General features: G+C 37.9%; 1 protein-coding gene across 4 annotated transcripts; it reads right to left on the bottom strand.

Annotated features, from left to right (window-relative positions):
* Nucleotides 1-1,104: 1,104 nt before the first annotated feature.
* iffo1 (intermediate filament family orphan 1) lies at nucleotides 1,105-21,643 on the bottom strand. Of its 4 annotated transcripts, none has more exons than XM_015370815.1 (9): nucleotides 20,174-21,631; nucleotides 11,505-11,565; nucleotides 10,628-10,723; nucleotides 9,500-9,640; nucleotides 9,236-9,417; nucleotides 9,017-9,143; nucleotides 6,442-6,531; nucleotides 5,982-6,112; nucleotides 1,105-5,319 (listed from the first exon to the last, which is right to left on the bottom strand). In XM_015370815.1, the coding sequence occupies exons 1-9, from the start codon at nucleotides 21,136-21,138 to the stop codon at nucleotides 5,226-5,228; spliced, it is 1,887 nt and encodes a 628-aa protein (XP_015226301.1). In that variant the 5' UTR covers nucleotides 21,139-21,631; the 3' UTR covers nucleotides 1,105-5,225. The 4 variants fall into 4 exon arrangements, with proteins under 4 accessions (XP_015226301.1, XP_015226302.1, XP_015226300.1 ...); XM_015370816.1 differs by having other exon boundaries at nucleotides 6,442-6,528; nucleotides 20,174-21,626; XM_015370814.1 differs by having other exon boundaries at nucleotides 6,442-6,534; nucleotides 20,174-21,622.
* Nucleotides 21,644-21,797: the final 154 nt, after the last annotated feature.

Here is a 21,797-nt window from a genome sequence, read left to right as displayed (position 1 = left end):
AAACAGTGGTACAAAATGAAGTTGCCATCATTTAAGAAAAACATGATATTCATGCAGGACAATGCTCCGCCACATGCATCAAAATGCACCACAGCGTGGCTGGCCAGAAAGTCTAAGATGAAAAAAAATGACATGGCCCCCTTGTTCACCTGATCTGAACCCCATCGAGAACCTGTGGTCCTTCATGAAATGTGAGATCTACAGGGAGGGAAAACGGTACACCTCTCTAAACATTGTCTGGAAGGCTCTGGTGGCTGCTGCATGCAGTGTGGATAGCAAAGAGATCAAGACGCTGACAGAATCTATAGATGGAAGGCTTTTGAGCGTCATGGTGAAGGAAGGTGGCTATATTGGTCAATGATTTTTGTTTTTGTTTTTGAATGGTGCAAATGTTTGCTTCTGAATTTTGAGTTGTTATATTGGTTTACCTGGTGAAAATAAACAAGTGAGATGGGTATATATTTGTTTTGTATTACGTTGCCTAATAATTCTGCACAGTAACATTTACCTGCACACAGACATCCACATAAAATGGCCAAATCTTAAAATAATTACTTCCAAAAATATGAAACTTTGATATAAGGAGTCTTTTGGGTTGATTGAGAACACAATTATGGCTCAATAATCAAAATAATCCTCAAAAATACAACTTGCCTAATAATTCTGCACACAGTGTAAGAGGATTTAGATATAAAATGTCTATTATGCTCAACCAAGAGGTTTGTCTCTGTTAGAAGAGGATACATACGTCCCTTTAAATTCAATGAAACATAAAAAAAATCTTTTTTTATTTTGTATTATTACATTTTATTAAAAAGTAAAATAATCAGATGGAAATTTGAAAATACTTCCTAAAAAAAAATAAAAAAAAAACTTTGAAGGTTCTCACATTCTCTTCCAGATTGAAGCCAGGACTCTGGCAGGGTCCCTCTAAAACATTTAATAGGGGACAAAAAAACTAAACGTTTCCAAAGGTTTAAGATATTGAACCTAAATCTATGAGGGGTATGATTGATTCTTGGATTAAGTATAGTAGCCTAAAAAAAGAAAAGCATTAATGTCAAGTGTGCACAACAAACGACAAGTTTTTATTTATCAGTTGGATATTTTATTCTTTCAGTCTCTCTTTATACATTACATACTTTAGCTCTGCAATAAAGCTTTGAAACCAGAACCTTTTTTATTTTTTTCGTTTTGACACAAGGTCAAACACCCAAAACTCCTGATAGGGTCAAAGGATTAGTTTACATATTTTACATGACACAAATTTGTGTTAACCTCTGGAGGTAAGGGTTTCTCTTCAGTAGACACGCTTGTATGTTTTAATCTGCCAACATTTTTGCAAGTCAGATTTTTATTCAAGATTTGTTACCCTTTGTTTCAGTGATGTGACTGTGGACCCTCTTAGAGCTCGCCTTTAATATATCAAAGCTATATTTTCATTATTATTTCATAGCCATTACACGCTCATTTTGCAAAAGCACTGGTATTTCACTGGATCGGTTTTCTGAACTTGAGTTGTTTTTAAATTGACTTCACTTGGCAGACAGGCACACGTCTTAAAGGAAGTTTACTAATGGAAAAAAGCTATCATTTGATTTTTAATTTAATGGGTGACCACAGACAAAAGACAGCTTAGTCTGAAATGTCACCTTTCAGTTATCCTGTTTCATTTTCTACAACGCTATGCATATGCGCCAGTAAAAGTCGTTTTAAAAACACCCACTGAAAAGACTCAAAAACAGACACACTGGCACATGCATACAGGAGAGACTCACTCGGTGTCTGACAATAAAAGGGATTGCTGTTTGAAGACTCACACGGCACATATTTGACATCTTTCAGCATTAAAACAGCAGTAAAACACTCGAAGCAGCTGATTCAAACAGCCTCACATGCAAAAGCTGAAAGCTATCATCTTTTATCGCTGAAACAATTTGAGTAAGAGTCACAACATTTCACCTGGTTTAGCTAGACTGAATAAAACGAGAAGATTATCTGATAGTATTGTACAGCAGTGATGCAGGGGTTACTCCCCCCTCAACAGTGAAGATGACCAGACATGTTGTCCTGTATTGGTGTGTATATTTGGTGATTTAAAACACAACATAAATGAAACATGAGGTATGTATTATAAGTTCACCTGAAATATGTTAAGGAAGTGGAAACAAACAAGTCATATCCAGCTTCATACTATATGATTCATATAGTTTTTCATCCTGTCAATGTGCAAACGCTTCTAGGCTCAAAAATAGGTTTAGTTATATACATCAAGCACCTTGGCGACATAGCTTCACTCTTTTCTCAACCATTTCCTATTGAGTCACACTATTGACATTTATTTTGGCACTCAGTGAGTTTTGACAATCATTTTTTGACAATTTTTCAGTTATTTTGCTGTCTTCTTGCTCACCCATGCTCACTCTAAGCTATAGCTTAACTGCAAAACACATTATTAATGGCTCATCTTTATTGCAAAGTACAGTTTTAACGCACAGTCCAGGCAGGTTTTAGGAGGTGTACCATCACTGCCTTCTAAAAGAATTGGTTAAATTTCAAGATTTTTTTTTTTTTTTCTGTATGGATTACATTGACACAAACCTTGTGCTAATTACCCCTGTTACAGTAGCCCCACTTAAGAGGAATGCAGGTATGATTGAGGCTGCTAGCTGTTAATTTTCATATACCTTGCTGCTGTAGCTGCTTATTTTATTGGACTTACTCTCCAAAAGACTAACTTTAAGTACTGCTTTAGATTGTTAAAGGTAAAATTCTGAGGAGGATAGACTGGCTGCGGGTTTTTCCTTTTTTTTTAAACGATCTAGGTCTGGAGAAATTAAGCATAGTTTTCACTGTAAAGTCAAGCAAACATGAAACCATCTCTAACCTTAAACACATAGTTTGAGTTATTTTAGGTTTTTAGAGGGCTATCAATATCTCATTTGTAGTGATTAACAAAACTTCTTTATTTGGTCCAAGCAGTGTTTCGTTTTCATCAATTAGTGACAATAGTCAGAGCAATGGCTGCTACATACTCTATGATAAACTATTTTTTTCTTCCACCCATATTTATGAGCACAGACTGACACCATTTTATTCTTAAAACTCTGTCTTGGGGGTTCTTGTTGCCTCTTCTGCAGGCAGGTAGAAAAAAGAAGAGATTATTTTTCTGTATTGTTTTCGGGTTGGAATTTTATCTAACTGTTCTTGTTCCGTAATCTTAAAAAATATTGAATCTTAAGGCAGTTTTTTTTTATAATTTAAACTAAGATTGCGGGGAGATATGAGTAGCTTACCAGCAGCCTTTAAAACTAAAACAAAATAAGAGTCTTTGAACAAAGATATTTAAAATTAAGTTCTGAGAAATTATTTGAAGTAATCAGCAGCCTTTACTCCAGCCTTTTAAGCTGCAAAAGTTTGGAAAAAACAGTTGAGTTATTAATAGTAAGTGACGCAGAGAGAGCAGAGATAAGCTCAAGGTGGACTTATTTTATACCTCCACAGACGTTGATCTTTTTGTTTAAGTTATTTTCTATGATAGAGTAGGCCTTTTAAAAATGTTCAAGCTACGTTGTTCTCTGGCCCACAAGCCAATATCCTTAAGAGATTTTCATTGTTTTTTATGTATTCCATACATGTTTTCCTGGTGTCTTATTTGCACTGACTATGTCTAACTTGGAGGAATATAGATTAGCTCTATTTGGAGGGCAAATAACAAGACGAGCAGGTCCATATCTAATTTCTGCCATGGAAAAGAACTCTGAAAGATTTGTTTATAGTGAGGAGCTGTGGAGAGGTTATACAAAATAAATATCTTAAATTGTTGTCAACCATTTTAAGCAATCAGCTTAAAGAATTAGGAAAATTTTTGTTTTTTTTACCCAAGACTTAAAGCAACAGCTAATCAGGACGTTTTTAAGTAGATTTCTGCCATCTTAACACAACTCAAAAATCAAAAGGATAATTTTTAAACCGTTGTGATTGGCCAATTTTTTTTTTTTTTACCAACAGTGAATATCTCTTAGAATCCCTTAGAAAGCTTTTTTTTTTTAATGTAATTTTTGCATACAGAAACAATTTCCTTAAAAAAAACAAAATCAATTCCTTAATTTTTCTTTACACTGACACTCGGCAGTCAATAAGCTGGCTCTTACAGGTAACCGCCTCGAGAACTTTATTATTCAGTGCTTATTGCATTCATGTAATTTTATTTTTTTTTTAAACGTAGTATGTTGTCGGTTATCATATTAGTGCTCTGTTATGTTTACCACCACCACTCAGTAATAATGCTTAGATACGGTTCTCTGAAAGCAAAACGTTGTTTGTTCCTTTAAAGCCCGTCTAAATTTAATCACCAAGCAACTTACAGCATGGTGGTGAGTTCATCTTAACAGTAGTTCAGCTAAAAGGAGCCTGAGAGGTGGGAGAGGAAATTACACGATTCTTAGCCTATAAATAATGAGACTGCACAAGCTTGTCTTTGACCGTCTCCCCTCCCAGAATCATTTTTGCATATTAAACTGGTTTGGCTCAACAACAGATGTTTGTAGTGGAGTATGAGGTCCAGCAAAAACTTTGACTCTGTTTGAAATTATTTTTTTTTATATTTATCTCTTTCTTTGATTTGTAAAACAATTAGCATATGGTATTAATTTATGAAGATATCTGTTGAAAAAAACTAATAAATTGTGCATCAGATGATCCTATCTTACAAAAAGAATGCATTACTTAGAAACTTTCTAATGGGGGAAAATAACTTGTTATATTTATGGCATCAGTATTCTAACAATAAATTTATTAATTTTGAAATTCAATGGACAGGAAGACATGAAATATATCAGGAGTGGACCTCAAGGATAAAATATTTCCTTCATGTTATTGTTGCTCATACATCATCAATAAAGTGTGTGATGAGTTGGAAATTCAAATAAGCTTGTTTTGAGTTTTTTGTTGCATCCTTTCTTCACAAAGACTAACAGCTGTTTTTTTGTTCAGAATCTTAACTTTCTCGCATTCTTAAATTAATCACAAGGTTTGCTTTTTTTAGGATTTCTCTCAGACTGATATTCACAGACAACAGATAATTCAATAATTTAAGGTTTTGTTGCATGAGGCAATGTAAACACAGCATTGCCATAGTTTAGGTGTTTACAGTGTTGTACTGTTGCCGTTTGACCCAGAGGTCACATGAATGCAGCATCTTTAAACAGCCGTGTGATAAACTGTCAAGTTCTCCCATTGCTTGATGAAGAGAGGGAGGAAGACGAAGACTTGTCTGTTTCTCTCTGATCGCTCTCTTCTGATGGAACAACAGGGGTACTACATATAACAAAGACAGAAAAAGAAAAATATTATAGAATATAGGATGGAGAATAGTAATAATTCCAAATTGTAACAATATATTGTAAAGACTGTAAAGAGACAAGAGAGGAATGAATAAATATTAAAACAGTTATGGCTTTAGTTTATTCTGCAGTTGTTTAAAAAAAGGGTGAGAATACAGAAGCTTGTAATGGTGTCTGTACTGGTCAGAAAACCTCCAAAGAATAAAGCAGTTAATAAAACTAACATCAGCAAAAAAAAAAGAAGTTTTTTTTAGCTATATCTACCATAAACCTAACCATGTCTGCAGAAAATATGAACAAGAACACCTAACAGGTGAAAATGTACAAAAAAAGAATACAATGCATAAAAATGTTGTTTATAATTCTACAAATGAAAAACAACGTAATAATTCTTTCAAGTTGGAAATTTGGCTTCTGGTTGTTTTTGTTTGCTATTAAACCCTGAAATGTTTCAGTTAAAGCCTCATCCTGTTTGCATGTTTTTCCAAATTCTGTAGGTTATGGTTACAGTCGGAAGAGATCAATAATCAATAGTTTGATGTTAAAACACATTATCAGGGAACCAGAACAGTCTTAAAATATTAAAAGAACATAAAATATGTTTAAATAAGGCCAAATTGAAGTGCATGTTTTTACCTGTCTCCACTCTGAGTGATGAGCCTCCTGCAGGTCTCCATCTGAACATCCAGGCCTCTCTTCATTGAGCACATCTCCATGTACTCGTGCAGGTGCCGGTTCATGTCACTCTTGGCTGTGGCCAATTCCAGCTGGAAACACATCCCAAAGATTCAAATCCATAAAATCACAGCCAGTCACATTGAGCCCTGCTTAAAACAATAGTTTATTGGTTGAAGGGATAGAAAACACTGAATAAAAATCAGAAAAAAATGCAGTTATATAAAGCCTTTTAATTGCTATTTTATTAATATTTCACATTAAGTGTTACTGTGGGTTTCAAATGTGAATCTAACACAAGTAAAACATATGGAAAGCAGTTTTAGATCTCTGTTTAGATGACATATGGATGAAAATGGATAAAAGTAGCACAGAGGGCACACATCTAATTCAACATGTTTAAGTTTGAAAAGTGTCTGACCTCAATTTGGTCAATTGTCTCTTGGTATTCCTTCTCGCGGGACTTGAAGAGACATTCTGTGTCATTAATCACCTTTTCCAGACAGTCCTCCTCCCACAGACAAACACAGAGCAGCGACATTGTGAGAACCAGAAAAGAAATATGTAGAGGTGATAAAATGCAGTAAGCATAAAATGAGCCTGCTGTCAAATAATCACTGGACACTGAAGAGACAACCATCCAAGCATATAGCTTCCATGGTTGTTTTATTGTCAGATTCCACAAACACGGGTTGTTTAAAAGAAGAAACAGACTGTTCATCAACAATGAAGTGACTGCTGAATGAAATAAAACACCGACATGCTTTTATTGGGGGACCAACCACGCTGTGAAACAATAAAGCTTGTACGCATCACTAAACTGCAGCTGTCCAGGTGTTACAACAGACAGCTCATGACATCAGGACCTTAAAAACTTGATTTAAATCTGAAAACATACAAACCATTTTAATTAACTCTAATCAACTTAAATGAAGCAGGATTTTACATTTTGCTTCATAAAAATATTTGAATATTGTGATGTGGAAAGCTTTATATCAAAAAGAAGAGTTTTTAGATTTAAAGACTGATAGCAAACAAACATCCAACAGAATGATTACGAATTTTGCTGCAATTGAAAATTTAACCACATGCATATATATATTTTTTATTTAACGCAGCCTTGATCAGTGCAGATATATCTTAGGTTTCTAAAGGTCTTTCATCATTCTTCCTTGCATTTTTGATGCTTTCCAATGTTTTCATGTCTGGTATTAGTAATTAGTCAGGCATTTTTGGTGCTTAAAAAGATTAAGAAAGTGGAAAAATATATCATATCACTATTTGATAGTTAAATGTAAAAAAATATCTTTGAGCCCCCCAACAATTTAAAATCTTATATCACAAATTATGACTATATATTTCTATTGTCTTTCAAAGCAGCAAAGTATAAAAAGTGGTTTCTGAAATAAAAATAACTTTTTAATAAACGTCATACATGTAGCATAGATAATGTTACTGCATTGTCTGCAAATCAGAGTAATTACAGAAGAATGTTTGTTAAAACTTTCTTTAATGGTAAAGAACAGTTGTCAATTGGAAACACTTTTTACCCAAGAGACATGAACCAGCTGGAAGTATTAAAAAGAAATGATAATTCAAGCAGTAAGTCATCAGCCAAAGCACTGAGACAATGACAGATGCTGTTTGCTAGTAGAACATTTTATCAGTAGAGCTGCTTTATTTATGGAATGTTTTAATATGAGTGTTCCCTTTTATGACGAACAATCAGCTGCAAGCCACAGATTGCATACCGTAATTAACAACTACTTTCTTAAAGGTCTAGAGGAGGATGCTCTTTTTCCAGATGGATCATCTAAATAAGTGGTCCTCCTAATTGTCAATCATTCTGGTGATATGTTTACGTAAGGCCGTCCTACGTGCTCGTCCCCATTTCCCCTTACCGGTGGTGAGTCTGACACAGTGGACAAATTGCAGTCTTCTTTTGGAAAGTAAGCCGCAAACACCAACTTTTAAACAGAGCGTGCACGTGGGTTTGTGCATGCTCTGTGCCTGTGTTTAATAGACGTTCCCTCTCTGGAGGGTACAGGAGTGTGCATGTGCATTTTTTTTTTTAAGTGGAGAGGGCGAATCTGTTTTATAAATTCACGAAAATCCTCCACTATACCTTTAAAACAACTTTCCTGAATGTTGAAAAAATGTGATTAGATGCAGCAGTTAGTTGTTACATTCCAAGCTAAAGGAATTAGAAAACTGCAACTGTTGTATCAGTATTTTTACTCTCCTTTTGAAGAAGAAAACAAGAAAACAAAATAGGTAGAGCATGAACTTTAAATCACCAAACCATGTATTACAATGATTTCAGACAAACCCATAGAGTTTGCCTGTTGGGGAAGAAAGCTTTGTTAAGGTTTTCTTTTTTCCAGCTACATTTATCTTCATTACAGTAGGTGAAGATAATTGAGACTAAAACTGCAGCTAGTGATTCTGGTGACAGCACCACCAAGAGAAATGGAAGTGCTGATATCCATGCACATTATAGCACATTAAACCCATGAACAGTGCTAATCAGAACTGGGCTAAAATTGCAGAGATCACTGAGTCCTGACAGAATTTTAGTATTGGGTTAATATGCTATATTTTTTAAGTCATTAGTTTCACTGCAGTGAACTACAGACAGATAGGAGACACTACTGCTAGTTTGATATATCTACAATTTGCTTTCAGAAAACTATCTAAACCACTTATAGGAAAGGGGGCGGGACATCAGCAGCACTGTTTTGACACTACCTAGATAATGAAAAATCCTAAAAGCAAAACCCCAAAGAAGAACTTTAATTGAGCTGCTAAACAGTCAATTCACTATAAAGACCAAAACACCCATGGAACATTTGAGTCAATATGTAAATAAATAAAGGATGTCCAAACTTTTAAACAGCAGTGTATGACAACCTGAATTTACAGTGAAGCCTTCATCTTTTTAAACCATATTCATGTTTAACATTGGGACTGTTTTTTAAAATAACTTTACAGCTTACCTCTCCTGGTTGGTGGGTCGGATCGGGAGGTAGAGTGCATCCTGGGAAATCCTCCCAAAGAAGAAGTGTCTCTTCAGTCTCCTCCCATGCCAGACTATCACAGTCATCCTCAAATTCACATTCTCGTCTGTGATAACAAAGATTAAACATGCATCATATTGTTATTATTAAAACTGGATGGAGTTGCACTCTGACATTTGTCTTCTGCAGGCCACTCACAGTTGGGTCAGCATCCTCTGCATCTCCTCGTTGATCTGATTGGCCGAGGAGCCAAAGTGTTCCTCTTCTTTAGCCACGCCCATCTCGCTTTCGGTGTTGACGGGTTCCTCACACTCAGTCCCGTTAATTGACAGGGGGGTTGGTTTACGCCTGATACTTAGAGTGGATTGGTTGTTTGGGACCTGCAATGACATGACCACAGTTAGATTTAAGTGATCAAACAAACATGTTGATAAGATTATATGGAAGCAGGCATCTGAGCACCTGATACATTTGGATCACATCTTCACAGTTTCTCTGCTGTGCGACATCACACAGACGAGCAGTGATGTCGATTCGCCGGCAGATGTCCATGTCCACCTTCATGGCTTTCTCCTGGATTTTCGTGTCTAGCTCAGACAAATTCTGTAGAGGACAAAAAAATAACTTTCCAAACTTATGCGGGGGGGAAAAAACAGCAGAAGATTTAACCCAAATATTTCTGCTCTTCTAACAGAATATTTCTTAAATGTTGGTACAAGAACTTAGCAAATTAATCCCATAAACTTTTTTTTTTCTTTTATTCGATCAAAACAAAAATCCACTGTATATATATTTTTTTACTTTTCAATGATAGAGCAACTTAATGTGTTCAGTTGGGAGGTGGAAGTCAAGCACATTTAGCTCCACTTACTCTAATACCCCTAAATAAAATTCATCATAACCAACTATTTCATAACTAACCTAATTAACAAATACGGACAGGTTATTTATTATCTGTTTAGCAGAAGCCATTCTGAGAAGAGGTTTGTTAGAGCAAGAAAAACAGTCAAGAGGCTAAGAGTTGCTCTGCAGGAGCTACAGAGATCCTAAACTCAGGTGGGAGAATGTGTGGACAAGATAACCATTAGCTACTGACTTCACAATGCAGAGCAACAAGAAGTAAACAAGAATGGTAATCCAGAGGATTAGGGGATATCACAGATATGTGGAAGAAGGTGCTATGGTCAGATGAGACCTTTTTATTCCAGCAGGTCAAAAACACTGAGCATGCAGTGAAAAAAGGTGGTTTGGATCAAAAGTTAAAGTTCAGACCAAAATCTAAATGAGAATCTGTGGGAAAGACTTATAAATTGTACAGATTAAAATGTATGACAAAGGTTTTTTTTGTTTTTTTTTACTTTTAAAAAGTTTTTATAACAGTCACATATAACATAAGTAACTCAAAGAAATTACAAATATCTAAGAGGTACAAATACATTTGAAAGGCCCAGAATTTATTATTCAGTATTTATTAAGTGTCTCTTATCTAATAAACATGTTGAAAAATAAATACACATATTTTCTAAAGTAAAAGAATTCCTACTGATACAAAAGGAATGATTATCCCATGACTGTATCGATTCTGCTCACATTGCTCATGAGGCCTTTGAAGAGAACCAGCTCTGCCTTAAGCTGCTGCACTCTAAGAGCCAGTTCGTCCTGACAACCTTCACTCTCCTGCAGGTCCTGCACATATAAGAATAACCAGAGACAAGATTAATTCAAACACCTACAGAGATACCCTGTGGTGTTACATGCAAAACAAAAGATGGCAAGAACATGTAAGCTTTTCAGTCCCTGCAAAACATACAATAACACTCTAGATGCATGCTGAGTTTTGGAGAAGTTGCCCTTCTTCTGAAATATGGCGACCATGGTCATCTTTCTGGAGGGGGGCTTTTTGCTATTTGCGGTTGAACTAGCTGCCTTCTAAATGGGGTCAAGAGGAAGATTCCTGGCACCGGTGCATGTAAGTATAAAGGAGCTCGCATACACAGGAAACCAAAGACAAAATCTGCATAACACACAACTGTAGGAAGTACAAATAAGGTAATCTAAAGCATAGAGATTAGTATCTAAGTTAGAAGTAAGACTTCCTTTGTGACAATGTCTTCTTTTAGGAAAAAAAAAGTGAATGATTTAAAAATGAATACGAAGGAGGGTGAATGGAAAATATGAGTACCTCAAAGGGTGTGGTTCATTGCTCATTAGACTCAACCTGTAGCTTTGGTATCATCCTTCCAGCCAATAAATTAATTCAATAAATCACTTAACTAATTTCATTACCGCTACCTAAACTGACAATTGAAATTTCAAACTAAATAGCCGTGCCAAAATCCCTTTTATCGTAATTTACCTGAGATTTTCTGTCTAAAGCCAACAACACTCTTCAGGTTGAGTTTTCGTGTGAAAATATTAACAATTTCAGGCAAGATTTTTGTTTAAACATGAGGCAGCATAGCGTTACCTCTTGAAGATCGGCTATCTTCTGTTGCAGATCCATCCTCATTGTGTATTCTTCCTCCCATCTAAAAGACAGATATATGAGTTTATGGAGGAGTTTCCGCCAGTTTATATATCAAACATCTTAAATCAGACAAATATTCAATGCAATGACATAGATTTCCTCTCAAACATCATAGTAAGCAACACGTCTGCCTAATCCGGTGATCTAAATTGTTACTTCTCTAAACATTTTAGGTGATTTTAAGCATCTGAGTGCAAATTTGTCCAAATCATCTTGACAAACTCTTTACCACAACGCATAACTCCACATGTGATGTAACAGAAGTAATAGCTTAAAGCTGGCCTCCTGATGGCATTGGGAATGTTTTTCTATTCAAGTATAAATTCTAAAAAAAATAAAAAAAAAGTGATAAGATGAAAATTGGATATTTATCATTCCTATTTCTATATACATAGTTTGAACTCCATAATCCACAATGAACACCTCTCCATTGTAAGAGGAGTAGAGGGATGTAACAAATAACGGAACTTTAAAAAAAAAATGTTTCTGTGAAATAGAGATTAAAAAGGGTCGGCTTATTTCGCCCCCTGCCCTTAACGACACAATTAAAGAACTGCTGGTGGAATCCTTGCGTGACAGGAAAATTTTATGCCAACTTCAGATGGAAACTCATGATCTCCAAGCGTTCAGTTGGCACCACATCAAGAACAGTCATTCAGCAACAGCTCATATTGTAGACAGAGATATGGGGAAACAAATGCAGGACAATAAACTATAACGGCTCATTAAAATACACAATCCAGGTCAAAGTTGTACACACACTTAAAGGTTATAGCAGCATAAAAAAATGAGATAGCAAAACCACACAAGCATTTCAGCCTCCTCACCTTCTCCAAAAATTATTTAGGTGAAGCAGTTAGAAAAACAGTGGCCTTCTTACACAGATTTCATTGACAAGCTGTTTTATTCATGGAAGAATTTGCAGAAAAGTTTTAGGCAGGTTTTGGTTGGAAAACAAAATCCAAAGCTTTAAACATCTCACGGGGCATTGATTCATCAATCACGGTATATTCTGGTCTTTGAACAGCCCATGATATGAAAAAATGTATGTTAGGGGATGCTCTCCATCACAACTGACTGAGCTTGAGCTGTTTTGGATAAATAATAGGCAAACACACAAGAGACATACCCCCAAAAGACTTGGAGCTACAACTATTGACTCAGGACGGCTGAATACAAATCAAAACAGTTAAGAAACTGAAAACATTTTATTTATTTAGCTAAAGTTATTAGTTGTGATAATGCATAAAATGAAAAATATCAAGGCCCACTTTTGGTTCACATTAGGCCGTAAAGGAATGTAAACAACCAATGGGAAGGAAAACCAAAAAAACAATCCATGTCTGAACATTTTGGGCTCTTAATGTGTTGAATGGGGCTTAAAATACTTGATTTAATTTTTAGTTGCGAATAAAAGGACATTTCTGAAGACAAATAAAGAAATATACATAGACTTTTTGGTTTTGAAAACACTATGCTAAAATAAAACTTTACTAGAAATAATACAATTACTTTTTAAATCTACAGACAATATATCGTTATTCCAAAACAAAGTACAAACTTTATCAAGAAAAGGAATAACTGAGGTTTAAAGTGCATTTATTTCATGTTTCATGAAAAGAAACAACCACGACTAACAGAAGAAGTAGACGAGAGCTAGAAGTAAACTGTAGCTTTTTCCAACTTTGTGAATGAATATTTGTGTGCAGCTGCTCACATGATTGACTCATAAACTGTAATACACTGAAAGCCACAGTGTTACAGCTCACATGGCTTGGCCTTGCACCTCATAAGCACATGAGGGAAAATCCGTGCTCTGCATTCTGCAAAAATCTCTGTTCAAATTGCAAAATGCTGCAGAACGCTTAACCCATCAGGGAATACTAAATCTGAAAGGATCTGACTCATGAAACAGGGGCTACTTCGTATGGGGGACGCTTGTCTGATAGGCGCAAAGTCGAGGAGTGCTGAGGCCCCCTCCTTTGAGCTGTTACAGCTTTGCAGTGCATACTGCATTGCAGATACTGTGTGTGTGTGTGTGTTGGGGGGGCTGCGCAATGGAAGAAAATGTCTGCAAAGGAGAGGAAGTGGGATGTTTGCGTCTGCTTTACTCTAGTAAAGGCTGAGGTGGTAACCTCAGTGGAGGGAAGTAAGGGGCAATAAGAGAGAAAAGGGAAGGTACTTCGCATAAACTACCTCAAGGCCTCGATGACAGAGGCTTTGATCCGACCTGCATTAACCTTGCTTCTATTTAGACAGTAAAAAACAATCATCTCAAAATCTGAAGATCTCAATGCAAACTGACTTGGGCTCTCATAAGTTGGACAAGTATTTAGTCAGTCTATAGTTTCCATGTGCAAAGAAACCAGAAGACCGAGCAATGTCAAATTACTGAGTGGCTGCAGTTGTCCCTCTGCATTCGTCCACAAAGAGCCACTGTAATGTGGTCAGGATAGTCTGAAGAATGCATCACTGCTCGCTGGGACACAATGCAAGGGCAACGCGCTGATGAATGTGCAGGATCATGAGGCCTCTTGAAGGTCACCCAGAGAAGACAATAACTCTGTCCAATTACTGAAAATAGGAAAGAGTGTGCCATCTTGATTCCAGCTGGACGTTGAAGCATGTCGACTTTAAGTGATAGAGATTTCTGTTAGATTCTGTTAAAGGAGTAAATGAATAACTCTCTTAATTCAGAATAGAGTATGGTTACCTGGTCTAATGGGCTAAAGATAAAAGTTAGTAATACTTTCACCATCTTAAAATGTAAAATACTTAATTTTCTATTAAAAGAAAATCTAATGAGCAGGACAAAAAAAATCATACAAATAAACCCTAAAATGTACAAGACCACAGCAAAAACAATAAAACAATTCTAGCATTGGTAATTGTTTTCAATATTCTTGATCTTTTAATCCCTTGTCCAAGTTCTAATGAATGTTTTTATTAAAAGGCAAAAGGAAACTGGAGACATGAGGCGGTGCATCACCATTGACCTTCCTGTGTGGAACACATACAGAGAAGTCTTTCAAACTCATACAAAACGCTAATCCGGCCGTTGTCTTCTGTTTATTGAAATTTAGGTTGCCTTAGTACAAGACTCCAGAGGGAAAGACATCCTTCTCCAGCTCTTTGTGGAGGATTCCAAAATACTCCTACATCAGGAAGGATATGCAGAGACTAGTGGTCGCTTAGAACAAGAGACAAACTCTTTCTAACTGGTGCGAATCTGCTAATAGAACATAGAAAAAGACAAATGCCTTTGATGGGAGCCAGAGTCAGGTACCTCATGGGTACAGCAACCATTGATGTAGTATGTTAAAAACATTGGTGTTTAATTCTGATAGGTCAAATTCAAGAGGAAAAAAGTCTTAATAACAAGATCACTGAATTTAAGTAGGTCAATAAGGCTTCAGCCTTTGAGTTGATGCCATGAACTGTGAGTATTTTTTAATATTACCAGGATGTGTTAATAGATCTAGGTCTACAACGGTGCTGTTAAGATGTTGTTATGAGAGCTTCTGTTTGCTGAGGTATTGGAATAACATTAGTGACATTAGTGTGGTACTAGATCAGTGTGGTTAATTAATATTTTACAAAAAGACCAGATGAAGCTTGGAGAGCCAAGCAAGACCTGGAGACATTTTTAATGACATGGCTCCAACTTGGATCTCCAGTAAGCGATGTGGACAGCAAACTAGTTTATTTACAGAATTAGTTAAGAACTACCTTTAGCTCAAACAATGGTTGAGAACTAGAACAAATTGGATGGAAATTTCCCAATAGTCCCTTCCATAGGTTCTTGGTCTACCCAGGCTTCCCATTCATGGCCCATTTCTCATCCCAATAGCTTGGGGTCAGGACAGAAACAGACGGGTAAAACAGGGGCTTCTCCTTTTGGTCAGCTTTTTCTTCACCCTGACACACTGGCGCATAACTTAACTTATTGCCAAGAAAACCGCAATTGATCTACCATTCGTCCTAATATAGTTTGTGAACAATTAATTTGTAATCCAATTTTTGCAGCAAGAACTGAGTCTCTTTTTTGTCTTTTGTCTTTATTTTGCTTGTTTGTGTGTCGTAATTGCAGAGGCAGCAATTTCATGCTGTTCTTCTATATGAATGTGTTAATAAAATTAGTGGAAGAGATGTCGGAGGTCTGCTCCGGGCTTGGCGCTTAATCTTCCACCTCTTATATCAAGAAATTGGTATGATGTGGCTGCAGACTCTAATGCCGTGCAACATGAGACCCTTTTCAGTAAATACTTGATAGTCCAACCAGAGCATCTGCAGAGATACAGAGCTCAAGTTCTCAAAAAACTAAAAATGAAAAAAGACTGAAAGGGATGAGGCCAGAGGACCTCTGGATTAGAAGGTGCAGTTCGGCTCCACCGTGCTGTTGCCCTCACAAGGGTTCCACAAGACACCTCACATGGTGATGTGGCTTGGCACCACCACTGTGTTGAGGACAAAAAACCACACCACACAGGATTTCTTTCTCTTTCCTTGAAGGTGCCCAGGGGTTCACATTGGTAGAGGAAGCTATCGTGGAAACACAGGCCAAAGGTCCAGATCTCCGAAATGGTTAACATTTCAGAACCAACTTACTGCAAAACAGACCATTTGCAACATTTCTCTCTGAGTTTCAGAACTGACAGATTTGGACTGGAGGTAAGAGACTCCTAAAGCCCCTGTCACACCTTGACGATTTTTTTCTTATGTATGACTGACATAAGAAAAATCTGGCAAAAACGCTGATATATGTTGGATAAGTTATGGGTCAGTTTTATATAAGATATCAGCATGCTGAAGCACGCTGGCATACATCGATAAATGGCAAGTACGTTGAGAAATTTGGAGCATGTTCAAAATTTCTTGACATATGCCAGTGTATGCTCATACGTGGGCCATAAGTTACAGGTAAATTATTTGATCGTTGACATATGTTAAGTGTAAGTTACTCATAATTCATGATGTCTAGCTTATCCAAAACCTATGAGTAACTTGTTCTTAACTTATGCGTAACTTATCAATGACTTATCTCCAACGGATATTAACATATTTGACGTGTTCCAGATCACCACTGAATGTGTTTCCAGCATACAGCTACTGTTTAATGCTGTATTGGCAGCGTTTTGGTACAAAGGAGGGTTCACTGGAGGAAAGCGTCAGTACTCCTCCAGACTTCATCCCCATCATAGGGTGAAGCGAGAAGGTGAGTGTGATGCGTTAACGCACAAGGCCACGACCAATAAACTTCCTAGCAGACATTACGCGGAATCCGCTGTGACTACAAACCTTCTTTCTTTCCTTTTCTCTCTTCTTTTTATATATTTATCCTTTATTTATTTATTTTTTGGTGGATGGCAAACAGCAGCTAGGTCAAACCCGCGATCAAATAAATCTTTTTATGCAGGCCGGGCGCCTCCAGGAGCATTGCTGCCCCCCTCAGGACACTGGTTTGTGACATTTCATGGGCATTAAGCTGCTGTGTGTTGTGCATAACTTAGGCTGTCGTTGGAAAAACCTTATGAAAACTCTATATATATGCCCAAAATTGGAAAAAACACATCGAAAGTCCAGCGTATGCCAGTGTTTTACAAGATTCTGGGACAGGGGCTTTATGAAGCTCTTCCCTGATGTTTACCAGGCTGGGACAAAGGAACCTCTCATGTGTGTGGCCTTCTGCTATGCTGCTAAGTGCTGGAGGAAAACTCAAGCCTTCCAAATAGATTAACAGACGTTTGCAGGTCTGGCACCATTAGGGACAGATTCTCCAGTTAAACAATAGGTCTTTTGATGATTTTGATCATTTCCTGTGTTTAATGTTAAGTAAAGACAAAGCTAACAAGATGGATCACATGGTATGCTATGGGACAGTAACATGTCTTATTTGTTGTTTATAAGGCTAAAACAATTTTTATTTCACTAGGGGGTTTAAACAATAATATGACATTAATGTTTATGTGTTTTCTTATACCCTCATTACATTTTGATTACCAAATTATGATCCAAAGTAATTCAATCGAATCCCCATGTGTGGTAGCTGCTAGTTTGAACATATTCCCCTTGATCTAAATTAGTAAAAAGCCAATTTGATCACATCCCAAATTCTTCAAGATAAACTTTGCTTCTCAAACACAAAATTCATGCTAAATTGTGATGTTATTGCGTCATCTCATTGATTTTAGCTTTCAAACATGTTTTTGCTTCTTCTTAGAAAGTAGCTTAGTTTAGTTGAGTTTCACTAGTTTTTGTCAACGTAGGGGGTTGAGGTTTCTTGAATACCCAAATGTAGAGATGAATTCTTGTAGGTTTAATGAAGAAAAGGTGAGGAAAACATCCAAAAACACAAAAATCCTGAGAACTAGTGATGGTATGAGATGAGCAGAGGCTTCAAGGCGTGTGTTGATTAATAAAGGGGGCGTTTCCCTGAAGTGTGTGTCGAGGTGTTATTCATTTAGGGGCGGGGCCAAAATAGATGACGTCCAAGCCTCTCTACCGCAATGCCATGTGGCCGCTGCAGGAAGTGGTTCTGACCGCTCGAGAACTTCGACAGGCATTTAAACAGCCTCACTACTCAGTCAAGATGTGGGAGTTTGTAGGAGAGTTACTAACAGTTGAACAGAGTTTGGATATATTCTAAGAATGGATTGGTTCGAAAAATAACCAATCTAGTTGTTTGGTTCTATTTTGGTTAGATTAAACAATGTAATGAATATAAATATATGCAAGGCACCATTGCTAGTTGAGTCAGCTGTAAGACATTGACTTGACTTCCACTCCTGAGGTTGTTGGTTCGAGACCCACTATAGACTTTTGAAAGCTGTGATAATACTTAACAAGTTTTTGGCGTATGTGAGTAATTTGTATTGGTTTGCCCTTGTACAAATATAAATTGGCTAAAAACACTGCCAAATGAGATTGGTTGGTTCAACCAAAAGATTGGTTGAACACATAAACTCAAATCATATTAAAACCAAAGACTGAGGAAAAACTATTATGTTTGAATAAAAATGACCAACACCTTTCATTTTGCTCTGATGGAGTGTCAATCACAGCTCTCACACGCTGAATCCCCCCCCCCTTCTGGTCGCATGCGGTAGCCGCGCAGATGCTGTGAGAGGGGTGGAGCTTGGAGGTGGGGCATGAGTGAAGCAGAGAGGGTGGGGGAGTGGCGTGAAACCTGTTTTTCTTCAAATTTTCAGTCGAAGTCTGCTCTCTTCTCAATGTTACAGACTGCAGCTTTAAATAGGGGAAAAAAATCCAAAAAGAACAATCGCAAAAAAACACAGATTATGTTACTAGCTGTAGTTATGCACTCCACCAGTAGGTGGTGACATGTTCACGTAAAGCTTCATGAAGTGCGGGGATCATTGAAGCAATATGGCCAAATGCCTCATGAGGTTTCATCTCACCATCACTACTGAGAACCAAAAACCAGCAAACATCAGGGAAAACTCGCGTGGGGAGCCAGAGACGAGGAAGCAACAAAGAACAAGGAACCAGAACTGAAGAACTGCACAGGGAGAATATAAATGGGAGACAGAACAAAGACTTTGGTACTCAACTGATATGGAGCAGATGTGGATGGAAGAGACTAGAAGGGAGCTAGGGGAAAGGAGACAGGCACAAGGGGGCAACAGAGAGTAACTTGAGACTGCTTAAATTAACATAAATTGGAAAATAAACCAAAGATAAACAAAACAGAATTATTTATAATTGAAAAATAAAAACTAAAAAGTCCCAAAAGGGGAAAATCATAACAGCTTTAGTCATGAGTTTTTAACTGAAATATGTTTGACTTGGAGCTGAATGATATTTGCTGATAAACTCTTATATTTTGAATGGAAGCAATTTATTCTATATACACGCAGAACTATCTGTTTCAACATGATTTGAGCCTGATATACACATATTTGTTGTTTTAACACACTGCCAGTACGACACGTGTTGATAAACAATATATGACAGTCTGAATGAAATCTGATAAAATAACATATTTAAACACATTTAAAATAAATATACTCAAGTTGCACAACATAATCTTCTAACAGAGCCCCATATAACAAACCCTAAATTGTTTATTTCAGGAGAGTCACATTGAATGTAAACTTTTGTTCTGAGGGATCCCTGCTAAAATGACTTCATCTCACAGCTGTGGCCTAAATTAATTATTTTTTTACTAACAAAACAAAGTTAGGATAGTAGCTCATTTGTTTTGTGGATCAAGTCCAATAAACATCAGCTGTAATTTAGAAAGACGCAACACCACCTGGCCTTTCTGCAATCTTAACACTCATTCAGTTTATATTTAGCTCCTCACATGTGCATATTTCCTCTGCCTTTTGTAGCAGCACCACCTGCCGCTGTGGTGAAATCATGAGGTGAATGCAGACCAAGCAGGAGGTGCAGGACAGACAAGTTTTGTGCTGACTTTACAGAGGAGCTGTCTCCTGCTGAAGACAGCTGATCTGCAGCTGCTCAACAGCCCTGATCACTCATTAAAAGCAACCATGGCACAAAAAAACAGGAAGTAGTTCTGCAAGAGAGTATTTACAATCAGACAAAGTTGAAAAATAAAAGTGTTTTTTTTTTGGTCATCTTACCTTCGTTTATATTCATCTCTCTCTCTCTTCACTTTAGCCAGGACATTGTAGAGGGCTCTTATCTCAGGGGTGATGGTGTCAATCTGGACCCCAACTCCATCCGGGTGCATCCAGGATACCCCGGGGCTTGGCAGGCGCTCTGCCCCAGGGCCAAACTTGCGGGTATGGTTGTAAGACCAGATGGTCCCCGGCAGGAACCGTGGAGGAGGGTTGGTGGAGATGTGTTGGGTTCCTTTGGTTGACACCGGAGAATCCACACAGGGGGAGGACTGGCTGATGGTGATGGTTGGGTTGCAGGTTGCATTGGTTTGGGTTAAAAAGGAGTTTTCAGTAGCTGCTGGTGAGAAAGTTGTTGCAGATGATGGTGGAAACAGGCTTGTGGGCCTCCTTGCTGAGTTGTTAGTGTTGTGAAATGGAAGAGAGCCTGGTCTGAGTGGGATGGTCCCCACAAACCCAGTTTGCACACCTGCCTCCTGGGTGTGCAGTTTGTTCTCACAGCATCCATCCTGACAGCTCTTGTTGGCATCCAGCGCCTGCTGCAGCTGCTTCTCCAAAATTTTATTCCTGCGCTCCAGTTCATGCACTTTGGCCAAAAAGCATCGGAACCTGAGGTTAAGGGTCTTCAGCACGCTGATGTTGGAGCCCAGGTCGTTCCTGAGGGCCATGGCTGCAGGGGGGTGCGGCTGCTGCTGCGGCGGCACTGCGCGGTGCTGGTAGGGGCCGCTCTGGGCGTGGTGGGGGTAAGGAGAGGTCTGCGGCTGTCCCGGCAGGTCGGGCCCCGGTGCCAGCTGATCGGACAGAAGAAGAGACGCCGGGTCCGGTCCGCCAAACGCGGCTTCGGGAAGGAGGACAGAGGGGGAGTCCGGGTGTCCGGGGGCCTGGCTCTGCTGCTGGGGATGCGTGTTGGCCCCCAACAAAGGATTCATGCTATGGTATTTAAAACTAAAGCGCTGCAGATCTGGCATGAACTCGGGCGGATAAATGTCTTCCTACAGCAGAATATTGTTTAAGAATAAACTATGTTTTAAACAGAAGGAAGCCTTCGGAAACACAGCAACACGCCACTGTTTGCCGGTTTATGTAAGCGTTTATAAATAAAAACCTGATCCTTAAAGCCCGGAGGTCTTAACGTCAACTGCTGCTGCTGGATCCCTATAATCTCTTTACGGTCCTCAGCGAAAACCAGCAGAGGTGGAATCTACCAAACACTAGGAGATGCTCTGCAAAAAGAAACAGAAAGAAATGAAAGAGAGAAGAGGCAGCAGATGAATGAACGACAAACAAATGCAGCTTCTCACTCCTTAATGGAGTTCAGGCTGAAAGATGTAACCGCAAGCAGGAAAAGGTGCTGCGGGATTGGAGGATCATCCTACCGTAAACACGCGAATAAAGGAGCACAGAAAAACTCAAAACGTCAGTAGTATTTATCAGAGGTGGGTACGGTACCCACATTTTTTTTTCATTGCAAAGAAATAACATACATGTGCAATATAGAACATTAATAATTACAAACATATACAACAACAAAGGGCTTTACAGAACAGAAATATTATTTTTAAAATGGCAAAATCAAGTCTAATCTATGCTCAAGGGTTATAATTCTTTATGGGCAGTTATGATACAT

Source organism: Cyprinodon variegatus, unplaced genomic scaffold, assembly GCF_000732505.1.
Source record: "Cyprinodon variegatus isolate N-32 unplaced genomic scaffold, C_variegatus-1.0 Scaffold48, whole genome shotgun sequence".
NCBI lineage: Eukaryota > Metazoa > Chordata > Actinopteri > Cyprinodontiformes > Cyprinodontidae > Cyprinodon > Cyprinodon variegatus.
Note: the sequence above shows the minus strand (reverse complement) of the source record. Positions and strands in the feature narration are given on the sequence as shown.